This window comes from Aquarana catesbeiana, linkage group LG02 (assembly GCF_042186555.1).
Source record: "Aquarana catesbeiana isolate 2022-GZ linkage group LG02, ASM4218655v1, whole genome shotgun sequence".
NCBI lineage: Eukaryota > Metazoa > Chordata > Amphibia > Anura > Ranidae > Aquarana > Aquarana catesbeiana.
Window position 1 is genome coordinate 590,835,811 of NC_133325.1, and position 13,010 is coordinate 590,848,820.

At 44.1% G+C, this 13,010-nt stretch overlaps 1 protein-coding gene across 1 annotated transcript in view; it reads right to left on the minus strand.

Annotated features, from left to right (window-relative positions):
- The window catches only part of CCDC80 (coiled-coil domain containing 80), a 218,158-nt gene that overhangs the window by 83,052 nt on the left and 122,096 nt on the right, over nt 1-13,010 (minus strand). Inside the window, exon 5 of the mRNA XM_073616268.1 lies at nt 9,187-9,338. Within this exon, the coding sequence (XP_073472369.1) occupies nt 9,187-9,338 (152 nt within the window). The remainder of the gene's footprint in view (nt 1-9,186; nt 9,339-13,010) is intronic.

Genomic DNA, 13,010 nt, shown 5'->3' on the forward strand with positions numbered 1-13,010 from the left:
TAAGGGGAACCCCGGCCAAAATTTTTTTTAAAAATGGCGTGGGGTCCCCCCAAAAATCCAGACCCTTATCCGAGCACACAACCTGGCAGGCTGCAGGAAAAGAGGGGGGACGAGAGAGCGCCCTCCCGAACTGTACCAGGCCACATGCCCTCAACATTGGGAGGGGCCTCATCCCCACAACCCTTGCTCGGTAGTTGTGGGGGTCTGCAGGCGGAGGGCTTATCGGAATCTGGAAGCCCCTTTAACAAGGGGACCCCCAGATCCCGGCCCTCCCCCCTGTGTGAAATGGTAAGGGGTACAAAAGTACCCCTACCATTTCACAAAAAAAGTGTCAAAAATGTTAAAAATGACAATGACAGTTGTCAAATGACAGTTTTTGACAATTCCTTTATTTAAATGCTTCTGCTTTCTTCTATCTTCTTTCTTCCATCGGTTTCTTCCTCCATCTTCTTTTTCTGGTTCTTCCTCCGGTGTTCTCGTCCGGCATCTTCCTCCGCGGCGTCTTCTTCCCCTCTTCTTCTCGGGCCGTTCCGCATCCACCATGATGGGAGTCTCCCGCTGTGTGATGCTTCTTGTCTTCTGACGGTTCTTAAATAACGGAGGTTGGGACCACCCGGTGACCCCACCCCCTCTGACGTCACGGGGAATGCCACAGGGAAGTCCCCATCAAGTTCCCGTGCGTCAGAGGGGGCGGGGTCACCGGGTGGCCCCACCCTCTGTTATTTAAGAACCGTCAGAAGACGAGAAGCGTCACACAGCGGGAGCCTCCCATCATGATGGATGTGGAGCGGCCCGAGAGGAAGAAGGGAAGAAGACGCCGCAGAGGAAGATGCCAGACGAAAACACCGGAGGAAGAACCAGAAGAACCAGAAGAAGAAGAAGATGGAGGAAGAAACCAAAGGAAGATAGAAGATAGAAGAAAGAAGAAGCATTTAAATAAAGGAATTGTCAAAAACTGTCTCTTGTCATTTTTAACATTTTTGACACTTTTTTTCTGATAAGCCCCCCGCCTGCAGACCCCTACAACCACCGGGCAAGGGTTGTGGGGATGAGGCCCTTGTCCCCATCAACATGGGGACAAGGTGTTTTGGGGGGCTACCCCACCCGCAGACCCCCACAACCCCCGGGCAAGGGTTGTGGGGATGAGGCCCTTTTCCTCATCAACATGGGGACAAGGTGTTTTGGGGGGCTACCCCAAAGCACCCTCCCAATGTTGAGGGCATGTGGCCTGGTATGGATCAGGGGAGGCGCTCTCTCGCCCCCCCTCTTTTCCTGCAGCCTGCCAGGTTGCATGCTCCGATAAGGGTCCGGTATGGATTTTTGGGGGGGACCCCACACCATTTTTTTTTAAATTTTGGCACGGGGTTCCCCTTAAAATACATAGGTCTGGTATAGATTTTGAAGGGGACCCCACGCCATTTTTTAAAAAAAAATTTGGCCGGGGTTCCCTTTAATATCCATACCAGACCTGAAGGGCCTGGTATGGAATTTAGGGAGACCCCCCCATGTCATTTTTTTTTTTTTAATTTTGGTTCGGGGTTCCCCTGTGGGGAATTCCCATGCCATTTTTATCAATGAACTTTTATGTGTATTGTCGGACTGGCAATTCATTAATAGCCACAAGTAGTTTTAAATGACTTTTTTTCCTTTGAAATGTCATTTTGCTGTCAGACTGTTCTCAACACGGGAAACATGCGCCCCTTTACAGGCATACTATAGACACCCCCTAGGTACGAAATTTAAAGGAATATTATACTTTTATTGTTTCACTTTAAGCATTATTAAAATCACTGCTCTTGAAAAAAATGGCCGTTTTTAAAACTTTTTTCGTATTGATACATGTCCCCTGGGGCAAGACCCGGGTCCCCAAACACTTTTTATGACAATACCATGCATATAAGCCTTTAAAATTAGCACTTTTGATTTCTCCCATAGACTTTTAAAGGGTGTTTCGCGGCTTTCTAATTTGCCGCAAACACCCCAAATTGTTTGCTGTTCGGAGAACTGTCGAACAGGCGATGTTCGACTCGAACTCGAAGCTCATCCCTACTCATGGAAGCTTACAGCAGCATCAGGAAAAAATGCGGAAGCACCTGCAGAGGAGAAAAAGGGAGAGACACAGAAGAAACGTGCAGAGAGGTCCAACTCACCCAACCATACCAAACAGAAGAACATGGTATTACCTCTGGCAGGGCCATCTTTAATATTGATTGGACCCTGGGCAAACATTTTCTTGGGGGCCCCCTCCATGCAATTTTGCTCTACACCGGTGTATCACAGATATAGTGGTAATGTTACAGCATATCATTACCACTCACTGATCTGGCTGCTAGAGGTTACAGCACATTATGGCTCACTGATTATTTTCTAGAGGTTATAGCACATGACATCTGCTTGTTGATTGGTTGCTAGAGATTACTGTACATCAATACTGCTCACTGCTTGGTTGCTAAAGGTTACTGAACATCCTTACCGCTCACTAATTGGTTGCTAGAGGTTACTGTACATTATAACTGCCCACCGATTGGTTGCTAGAGGTACTGCATATCCTTACTGCTTAATGATTGGTTGCAAGAGATTAGTGCACATCATTAATGCTTACTGATTGGTTGCTAAAGGTTATAGCACAGCATCTCCTCACTGACTGCCCCCCCCCCCCCCGTGGACTGGGGAGGTGAGAGGACCCATCAATAAACAGAAAACTCCTAGGGATTATAGGACACCTGAGATCAGTGGCAATGCTGGGGGGGTGTGATCAGTGGCAATGCTGGGGGTTTGATGGGATCAGTGGTGAGGGGATGGGATTAGTTAGGAGGCCGTACACTGTGGCAAATTCTAAATCATGTAAAGCAAAGCTGGAAATCTTTGGCAAGTAAATAGTGGGGGGTTTACAATGACCACCAATGTGAGAGGGGATTTAGACTGACCACCAATGTGAGCGGGAATTTGCATTGACCACCATGTAACAGGGGATTTTACACCACCCACCAATATAAAGAGGGATTTCTACAATGACACCAGTGTAATAGGAGCATATACACCAACCACCAGTGTAATGCCCCGTACACACGGTCGGACTTTGTTCGGACATACCGACAACAAAATCCTAGGATTTTTTCCGACGGATGTTGGCTCAAACTTATCTTGCATACACGCGGTCACACAAAGTTGTCGGAAAATCCGATCGTTCTGAACGCGGTGACGTAAAACACGTACGTCGGGACTATAAACGGGGCAGCGGCCAATAGCTTTCATCTCTTTATTTATTCTGAGCATGCGTGGCACTTTGTCCGTCGTATTTGTGTACACACCATCAGAATTTCCGACAACGGATTTTGTTGTTGGAAAATTTTATATCCTGCTCTCAAACTTTGTGTGTCGGAAAATCTGATGGAGCCTACACACGGTCGGAATTTCCGACAACAAGGTCCTATCACACATTTTCCGTCGGAAAATCTGACCGTGTGTACGGGGCATAAGAGGGAATATGCAATGACCTTCATGTAAGTTGACAATTCTATACTGACCACCAATGTTAGGGGGGATTTACACTGACCACCAGTGTAAGGGCAATTCTGCACTTACCACCAATGTAAAGGGAAATGTACACTGATCCCCAATGTAAGGAAAGAATTTACATCAAGAACCAATAAAGGGGCATTTCTACACTGGCCACCAATGTAATGGGGGATTTACACTCACCACCAATTTAAAAGGGGCTTCTACATGGACCACCAATGTAGGATTCGAAACTGACCACAAATGCAAGTTTGGAATTTTTTTTTACCAATTACCAATATAAAGAGGAATTTTTACACTGGCCACCAATGTAATGGGGAGTTACACTGACCACTAATGTAATAGGAGCATTCACAGTAAGCCCCAATGTAAGTGGGGATTCACACTGGCCACTAGTGTGAATGAAAGGATTGTACACCAAGCCCCAATGTAATGAAAAGATTTACACTGACCGCCAATGTAACCGAAACATTTAGCCTGCGTTCACATTTGTGTGTTGGGAACGCATGCAAAATTGCTTTCCTGACACAACAGAAACGTGCTGCTCTTTATCAGATACACAGCAGTGCTATTAATTGTTTGACACCCTCATGCATCTACTAAGATGTACATATTCACATACACCAAAAATTCACGGTGCCGTGGCACCATGTTATTTTGAAAAAGGGTTCCACCTCCAATTTGCTTACCTTTAACAGAACAGGCTGATGTTAGGCTCAATGGCCACAGTTGTAGGCAGAACTTTCAAGCATGCCCCTTTACCTCCCAAGTGGGCAGCATTCAGCAGTGCTGGTGGATATGACCTCAGGGGGGCACGATGTACATATGAATGCCGCCTCTATTCACATATCAATGCAGCCGATCCGTGGCTGTTTACATATTAATGCAGGTTATTTACATGTAAACACAGGGTCTGCAGGTGAGTCATCTGTACACTGCAATTGGGCAGAGCTGGGCACTATTAGTAACAGAAGTTCACACTGAGATACCAGGACACAGCACAGGACTAAAACTTTCAAGGGAAAAGGGAATTTAAACTGGGATAGTTGGCAAGTGTAAGGCAGCTGCATTGGGCCCCACAACAATGATGGGGCCCAGGGCAGCTGCCCCTTTTGCCCTGACTTAAAAATGGCCCAGACGTCTGGTCATATAAAGACATGGAGGAGGTTCTTGTAGACACATCTTGATGTGGCCTTATTAGGAGAAAACATTAAAGAACAAAGAAGGTGTCTATCTATGTTATTCCTGATAGTGTGCATTGTATACCGCATGAACATATAATTGCTACCAGGAGCGTATCATGAAATGAGTGGGCCCATGTGCAAGATAAATAGTGGGCTCTAGGCACAGAAAAAAAAAAGTGGCGCGTGTAGCCTGCGGCCGCCCAGCTGGGATGTTCCTTCAGATGGGATGTTTCTTGAGCCCGCGGCTGCCCAGCTGGGATGTTTCTTAAAGCCACGGCCACCCTGCTGGGATGTCCCTTGAGCCTGTGCCGCTCACTCAGCCTCTTCACGGCCACCCATTTAGTTCACAGCATGGCTGGGGGGTGGAGACTAGAGGTCGGCTGACTGAAGTAAGAGAGACTGGAGGAGACCCCATCGCCTGATCTCAGCATAGGTGTCACTGCTACCACAGACACCATAGGGCTGGAGACAAAGTAAGTACCACTGCCTGCAATTATAGTTATCAGAGCAGATGACCTTAATCAAGAGCACCTAAATTGTTTGGGCAGAACTCCTGATTTCCCCTGAGCCAGCGGGCAATGTACAGTGCTTTCCTGACCTTTTCTTCTAATACAAAATCCATCTACTTGTAAGGGTCTATGGAGAAAAGGTGAGCATATGCATTCCTATCAGCCCCCCCCAGCACTGCCACTGATCCTATCCACCCCGCACTGCCAGTGATCCTATTCACCCCACCCTGCCACTGCCACTGATCCTATCCCCGCACTGCCAGTGATCCCATCTCCACCCGCACTGCCACCGATCTCATCCCCGCACTGCCACTGATCTAATCCCCCCCGGACTGCCACTGATCCCTCCCCCCAGTACTGCCACTAATTCCTTCCCTCCACCAGCACTGCCACTGACCCCTTCCCCCCACTCTGCCACTGATTCCACCCCCAGGACTGCCACTAATCCCATCACCCCACCAGCACTGCCACTCATCCCAAGCCCCAGCATGGCCACTCATCCCAACTATCCACTGGTACTGCCACTCATCCCACCCCCCCCCCCAAGCACTGCCACTCATCCCATCCCCCATCACTGCCACTGATCCCACCCTCCCTCCACACTGCCACTGATCCCATCCAATCCCCCATCTCAGCACTGTCACTCATTCCATTCTCCCAGCACTGCCACTCATTCCATCCCACCCAGCACTGCCACTGATCCCATCCCCCCACCAGAACTACCACTCATTCCATTTCTCCCAGTACTGCCACTGATCCCATTTTGAAAAAAAAGGCTGCCCAGTCTAAAATGCCTGGGCCTATTTTTTGTCCCAGTCCGGGCCTGGTGGGTAGTATGTGCAGGAGAGGAGTGCGGTGTGTATGGAGGTGGGTACTATATGCAGGAAGAGGGGTATGGAGATGGGTAGTATGTGCAGGGAGAGGAGTGTGGAGTATATGGTGGTGGGTATTATGTGGAGGTAAGGAGTGTGGAGTGTATGGTGGTGGGTATTATGAGCAGAAGAGGAGTGCGGAGTGTATGGTGATAGGTATTATATGCAGGTAAGTAGTGTGGAGTGTATGGAGGTGGAAGGTGTTTTACCTTAATGCATAGAATGCTTTTAGACTTTAGAACCACTTTAATGACACTTGATCTGATATGTCTGCCTAAAAATGTTGCCTTCACCCCTTCTCCTACCTATGCTGCATACCATTTATAAAAGAGAGCAGTATAAATACCTTCTTTTTATTCTGCTTGAGTGTGGTCACGTGATCCAGAAGCAGCTGCTACCCTGTTTTAGGGAGCATTCGACAATGGGACTAAATTCATTGAGCCCTGGTGACATCGCCCACTGGCTTCCTTTGCCCCTCTGTTGTATGTGATCCCTCTTATCTTCTGCGGCAGACTTAAAGTGGATGTAAACACAAATTTTTTTTTTTTTTATGTCATAATGTAGAGTATAAGATTTCCTATCATTTGAGCCCAGTCTTGCCACAAAGAGTTAATCCAGCTCTAAGCAATCCTCTTTTATTGTTCAGTGAGATAAAACTTGACAAACAGAGAAAAACTTTGTCAAATCCTCCCCCTTGCTGTGAGTGACAGGTGATTTACATATCTCATGCACTAGCCTAAGAGACATGCATTATTTTTTAATTCCCACCCCCACTCCTTTCTTCAGCAGCTCGGCAAGGATTGGCTGTTCCACACCTTAGCATGATTTGGCATGCTGAAGTCATGTGGTTACTTTCCTGTCTTTTCACTGGATGTTAGAGATCATAGCAGAAGTTCAGTGTAAGAAATACACAGGAGAAAATGCATATTGACAAGAGGAGTGTAGAGGTGGGCGGGGAGTCTACTGACATCACAACTCCACCCACCGAGCTCCAGACAACAGACCCACCCACAGAATATGCAGTTTTTCGGCTCTCATAACAGACAGAGGGGAGACATTTGACAGGTAAAGATACATGCAGGAGGCATGTATATCCTTATAGATAACCCCTATGGCAGTAGTTTAGAAAGGATGACATTGGGTTTACATCCACTTTAGATTTGACTACACTTTTGCTTCAATTAGGAAGAGGTTTGGAGTTTCCAAATACTGTACCAGAATGCTGGCAACAAATAGAAGTTGAGCATGAGAAGGCCTGGTGCACTACCGCAAAGTATGGGGGAATATTCCTGAGTAGATTATTTGCTATTTGCATTTTAGGGTTTTCTTTCTACTTTTGATCAGAGTGTTCCTTTAACCATCTCAGGTTACAAGGCAACCAATACAATACCTCCATCACCAATGAAAACAAATGAATCTTGCTCCCTATTCCAGTATCCATTGATTCTGAAGTTGACCTGACAGATCTCTTTCATGACCCACTACATCTTTATTTTTATATATTTTTATACTGGTTAACTTTGTGAGGCAGTGTTGAAAAGATAATTCATTTTTACCAGAGTCATGAAATCTGTGTTGGTAGAATAGAACTAGAATGCCAGCTTTAAAAGGGCTTCTGACACCTGTCTTCTCATTTTCTCTGCTTACTAAGTGATTAGAAGACAGAGCACCAGTCTCTGTATTTTTACTTCAAGGAAGGAGAACATTTTACAACCAAGCTGTGGACATTCAAATATGTAAGTTTTTAACTAGCAATAAATAAGCTTTAAAATACGTTCTCACTGATCTTTGTAGCTGTAGGTGCTGTGGAGCAATTCATCCTCAAAATTCACAGCAGTAGCACTACATTCTTCCAGGTGGGGTCTCCATTCTCCCCCTCTTCCAATTCACTTGCTCTTTGTTTAAATTAGAGATTGGAAGGCTGACTGGCTGCCAACTCACTGTGACCCACAGTTTGGTGTGCCACTCAGGTTCGATCGCTATAGGGAGTGGTGTGGGTAATGTTGCAACCACTGTAGGAGTGCCAGCAAGGGATAGAGCTCGTCCCAGCTCCTGTAGTCACTGGAAGGAAGAGCGCAAAGATACCTGGTGCCGCACATCCAGGTTGTCTTTCTCATACCACCATAGGACTCCGTGGATATGCAGCACCAGGAATCTTACCTCTCTTCCTTCCAGTGCCAACTCTCTGCTAGGAGGGGGAGCAAAACCAGCTACTGAGAGAAACTGAAAGTGAAACTGTTTTGGTTGGAAACTTTGAGGATGAGTTACTTCACAGCACCTGCAATTAAAGAGGTCAGTAAGGGCTTTTTTGCAGCTTTTTTACTAATCTACTCTACGGCTAAAACAGTAGTTGCAAATTATGATGTATACTGCATACTGCTGTCATACATGTTTTTCATACATTCAGCTCTTAAAGCGGTTGTATACCCGCGCATCTAAAAAAAAAAAAAAAAAGAAAAAAACCCTGCAAGGCAAAGGCATAATGAGCAAGTATGCGCCACATACTTGCTCATTATGAAATACTTACCTTAGATCAAAGCCACCGTATTGCAGCCTGGTCCACGCCGAAGGAGCTGACATCTTGCCCTCTGCATTTTTTACAGGTTCGCAGCTCTGGTGCTGTGAATGGTTGCAGCTGCAATGACGTCACTCCTGCGCATGCGCGCGGGAGTCTTCTTTCCAGTAAGGTCCGGCAGACACTGCCGGGCATTCAGAGCGCATGCCCTGCTGACGTCAGCGGCTGCATGCAAAGAGAATATCTCCTAAACCGTACAGGTTTAGGAGATATTAATTTTATCTACAGGTAAGCCTTATTATAGGCCTACCTGTAGGTAAAAATGACAAATTAGGGTATACAACCACTTTAAGGGAATAAGTAGAGAAGATAACCAGTAAACACATTGCACTAACATGTCCACAAACCCTTGCTGACACTAGAACAAGCATGCCACAAGGCTTCCTGTGAATATATCCTTAACTTTAATTTGTACCATCCCCTTGAGGTTGGGTACCAGCAGTAGAATACATCCTGTACTTTGATAAAAAGTGCTTTAGTTGATATTTAGAAGCTCAGCCTAGCTCAACCATTATTATTAAATTTACCTTGACAGGAAACTTTCCAAAGACCTTGTTTTGTCTTCCCTCTTGCAAGTAATCCCATCTCTTTTTTGCTTCTCCATTTCTTTTATTCTTGACTGGAATGTATCAACGAGGTCGAACACTGACTTCATAGCAATGGGCACTTCATAATATTGCTGCATGAAGCACAAATATAATATTTATGGTATATCCTTGATAGTTGCTTTTATTATCAACAGAGACCATAAATGGGAACTTCATGCGAGGACTTGCTACATATTTTTTTTAAGTTTTATTATAAATAAGTTAAACTGGAGGTAATGGTTACATGTAGCTACTGTCCAACAAAGTATAACATCACAGAGGTTCTCATTCAATAGTCAAGGCTAAATCATTTTGTATCTCATAAACACTGGGTTGATGATACAACAATTTCTAATTTAATATTCCTTGACCCTGACACATACCTTCTCTCAACTATGAAACATCTCATTGTTGCAGCTCTGCTTGATGTAAGAATATAAAAAGGATGGATATTTTTCTATTTTACTATTCATTCAATATGATGTTGATGTACAGAAAAAAAGTGAATAGTAGACAGATAAGTAAAAGAAGAAAATCTATAAGAATAAGAAAAAATGCCATCAAACCAAAGAATTAAAAAAAGCTTTTTCAGACTACCCAACTAATATGACTTCCTACTTGAGGCCTACACAGGCTTTAAATCTTCTTGAAATGTTACACAATTGAAATTGGGGGAAATCGGCTTGAATGCACGTAAAGACAATTTTATTTAATTTTGGAGCGTGGGAAATGGTCTCTATCAGCACTGTAGACAGTTTGTAAGCAAAAAATATTACATTTTTAGGTTGTCACCAAAACAAAGGTGAAGGTAGATCGTCCTGTTCTTAAAGAATACTGTCTCAGGGGGTAATAACCCTTACTTTTGATTTTGCGAATTTCCTTTGACTTCTTGTTGCATCCCTAGGATGGTTATTGAAAGGAGATCTCCACAATTAGATACAGACAACAAAAAATAAACCTCCAGATATGTTAACCCTTTCCTATGTTATTCAACACAAAAAATGGTCTTACAATTTAAAACCAACATACACTATACTGTCAAAAGTATTGGGACATCTGCCTTTACACGCACATGAACTTGGCATCCCAGTCTAATCTCCCGTACACACGGTCGGATTTTCCGATGGAAAATGTCCGATCGGAGCGTGTTGTCCGAAATTCCGACCGTGTGTGGACTCCATCGGACATTTTCCATCGGATTTTCCGACACACAAAGTTTGAGAGCAGGATATAAAATTTTCTGACAACAAAATCCGTTGTCGGAATTTCCAAACGTGTGTACACAAATCCGACGGACAAAGTGCCATGCATGCCCAGAATAAATAAAGAGATGAAAGCTATTGGCTACTGCCCCGTTTATAGTCCCGACGTACGTGTTTTACGTCACTGCGTTTAGAACGATCGGATTTTCCGACAACTTTGTGTGACCGTGTGTATGCAAGACAAGTTTGAGCCAACATCCGTCAGAAAAAATCCTAGGATTTTGTTGTCGGAATGTCCGATCGTTGTCCGACCGTGTGTACGGGGCATTAGTCTGTAGGGTTCAATATTGAGTTAGCCCACCCTTTGCAGCTATAACAGCTTCAACTCTTCTAGGAAGGCTGTCCACAAGGTTTAGGAGTGTGTCTATGGGAATGTTTGACCATTCTTCTAGAAGCACATTTGTGAGATCAGGCACTGATGTTGGATGAGAAGGCCTGGCTCGCAGTCTCTGCTCTAATTCATCCCAAAGGTGTTCTATTGGGTTGAGGTCAGGACTCTGTGCAGGCCAGTCAAGTTCCTCCACCCCAAACTCGCTTCTATGTCTTTATGGACTTTGCTTTGTGCACTGGTCCAAATCATTTGGTGGAGGGGGGATTAGGGTGTGGGGTTGTTTTTCAGGGGTTGGGTTTGGCCCCTTAGTTCCAATAAAAGGAACTCTTAAGGTGTCAGCATACCAAGACATTTTGGACAATTTCATGCTCCCAACTTTGTGGGAACAGTTTGGGAACGCCCCCTTCCTGTTCCAACATGACTGCGCACCAGTGCACAAACAAGGTCCATAAAGACAGACCGATAAAGATTTTTACAGTTTTCTTTATCTTCTATCACTTTTTCTTTTGCTTTGCTTTTAGATGTTTTAAGAATAGCTTGGAGAATTAACATGTTATTTGTTACTTTAGATTGAGCTATTTGTTACTTTCAATACCACTGCTTTGCTCTAGAATTTGTATGATTTGCTATCACTGCCTTTGCCAGACTACCTCAGTACAGATTTGTCAATTCTGTTTTATATCTCCACATAAGATAATTGTGTCAACTGATGGTTGTTAACTAAGTGAAGGAATTTTCAGCAAAATATACCACTAGTATTTTTGTGCTGTCACTTTCTACAGTGAAAAGACAAAGAGTTTAGCTGAGCTTGAAACATGTATGAATAAAAGCCTCATCAAGCCTCAGGAATTCTTCATCTTTAAATATTATCTGGAATCTGTCTGCTTGAATGTGATCAAAATAGCAATCTGTAAGTGACTTGTATTTACTAAACTTAATTCTGGCTGTGACGTTATTATTCACTGTGATATCTGAATCTCTGACTCTGTTTTATGGAGGGTGCAATTTCTTCTCTCTTTCTGAAAATGCTAATTGTCTGGCTGTCTATTTTCAATACTCACCCAGGGCATGGCTTGGCAGCCAGGCAACTACCATTTTTTTAGAAATAGAGATCAACTATGGAAAGATCCCTAGCTAGCCCTTGCTAGGTCATTTAAGTGTCCCCAGCTTGCTAAGTTTGTAATATACTGTACCGGAATTATTTTGTGTGCAGAAAAAAAAAGAAAACAGATATGTGCCCATTACTTCTTCAATCAGCCAGTCAGATACTTTTTTTTTTTTTAAGCTGCACTCTAGGCAGATATTTAAGTTATTGTAAACCCAGGATTTTTATCTTTTTTTTTCTTATAAATAACAAACATGGTAAACTTACTTGCTCTGTGCAATGGTTTACCACAGAGCAGCCCCGTTCCTCCTCTTCTTGGGTCCCCCACTGGTGCTCATTGGCCCTGCCTCCTGCCCGGTGTCCTCATAGCAAATCACTTGCTCTGGGGGCACTCGTGCATGCTCACTCCTGAGCTCTGCTCTTTGTGTCCACTGACATACAGAGTGTGGCTCAACCTGCCCCCTCTCTCTTCTCACTGGCTGTGATTGACAGCAGCAGGAGCCAATGTCTCACACTGCTATTTCTCAACCAATGAGGAGAGAGAGAGCCAAGAGAGGTGCTGCTCTTTTGCACATCGAGATTGGTCTCAGTTAAGTATAAGGAGGGGGGGGGGGGGGCTGAGGTGAGAGAGTGGTGAAAGGATAGAACCTGTTTTTTATTGCTGTCTGTGTTAGGGGGATTCACCCTTTCTAATTGTCGGAAAAAACAATGTCACTGTGAATGAAGGTGAGGGTAAATCCAAAATTTTGAGTGTCACCAGAACAGTAATAGAGGGGATATCTTCTGATGTTACAGTGATTTTATAAGAAGGGATTGTATTCACAATGGAAAAATATCTTTCCACTTCCTATTGTGTTTACACAACTGAAAGTGATGGGAAATCTCTCCAATGAGACACACATGGCAAAATAATAATAAAAATGTGTCTGGTTTTGGATTTGAATTTACTTCCTGTGTGATATAACGATCTCAATGTATAATATAAATGTGTATTGTCTTCCATCTTTATTCTGTATGAGCATTTTTCTTTAGTATGAGTTTGGTTTATATACTATATTTATATATT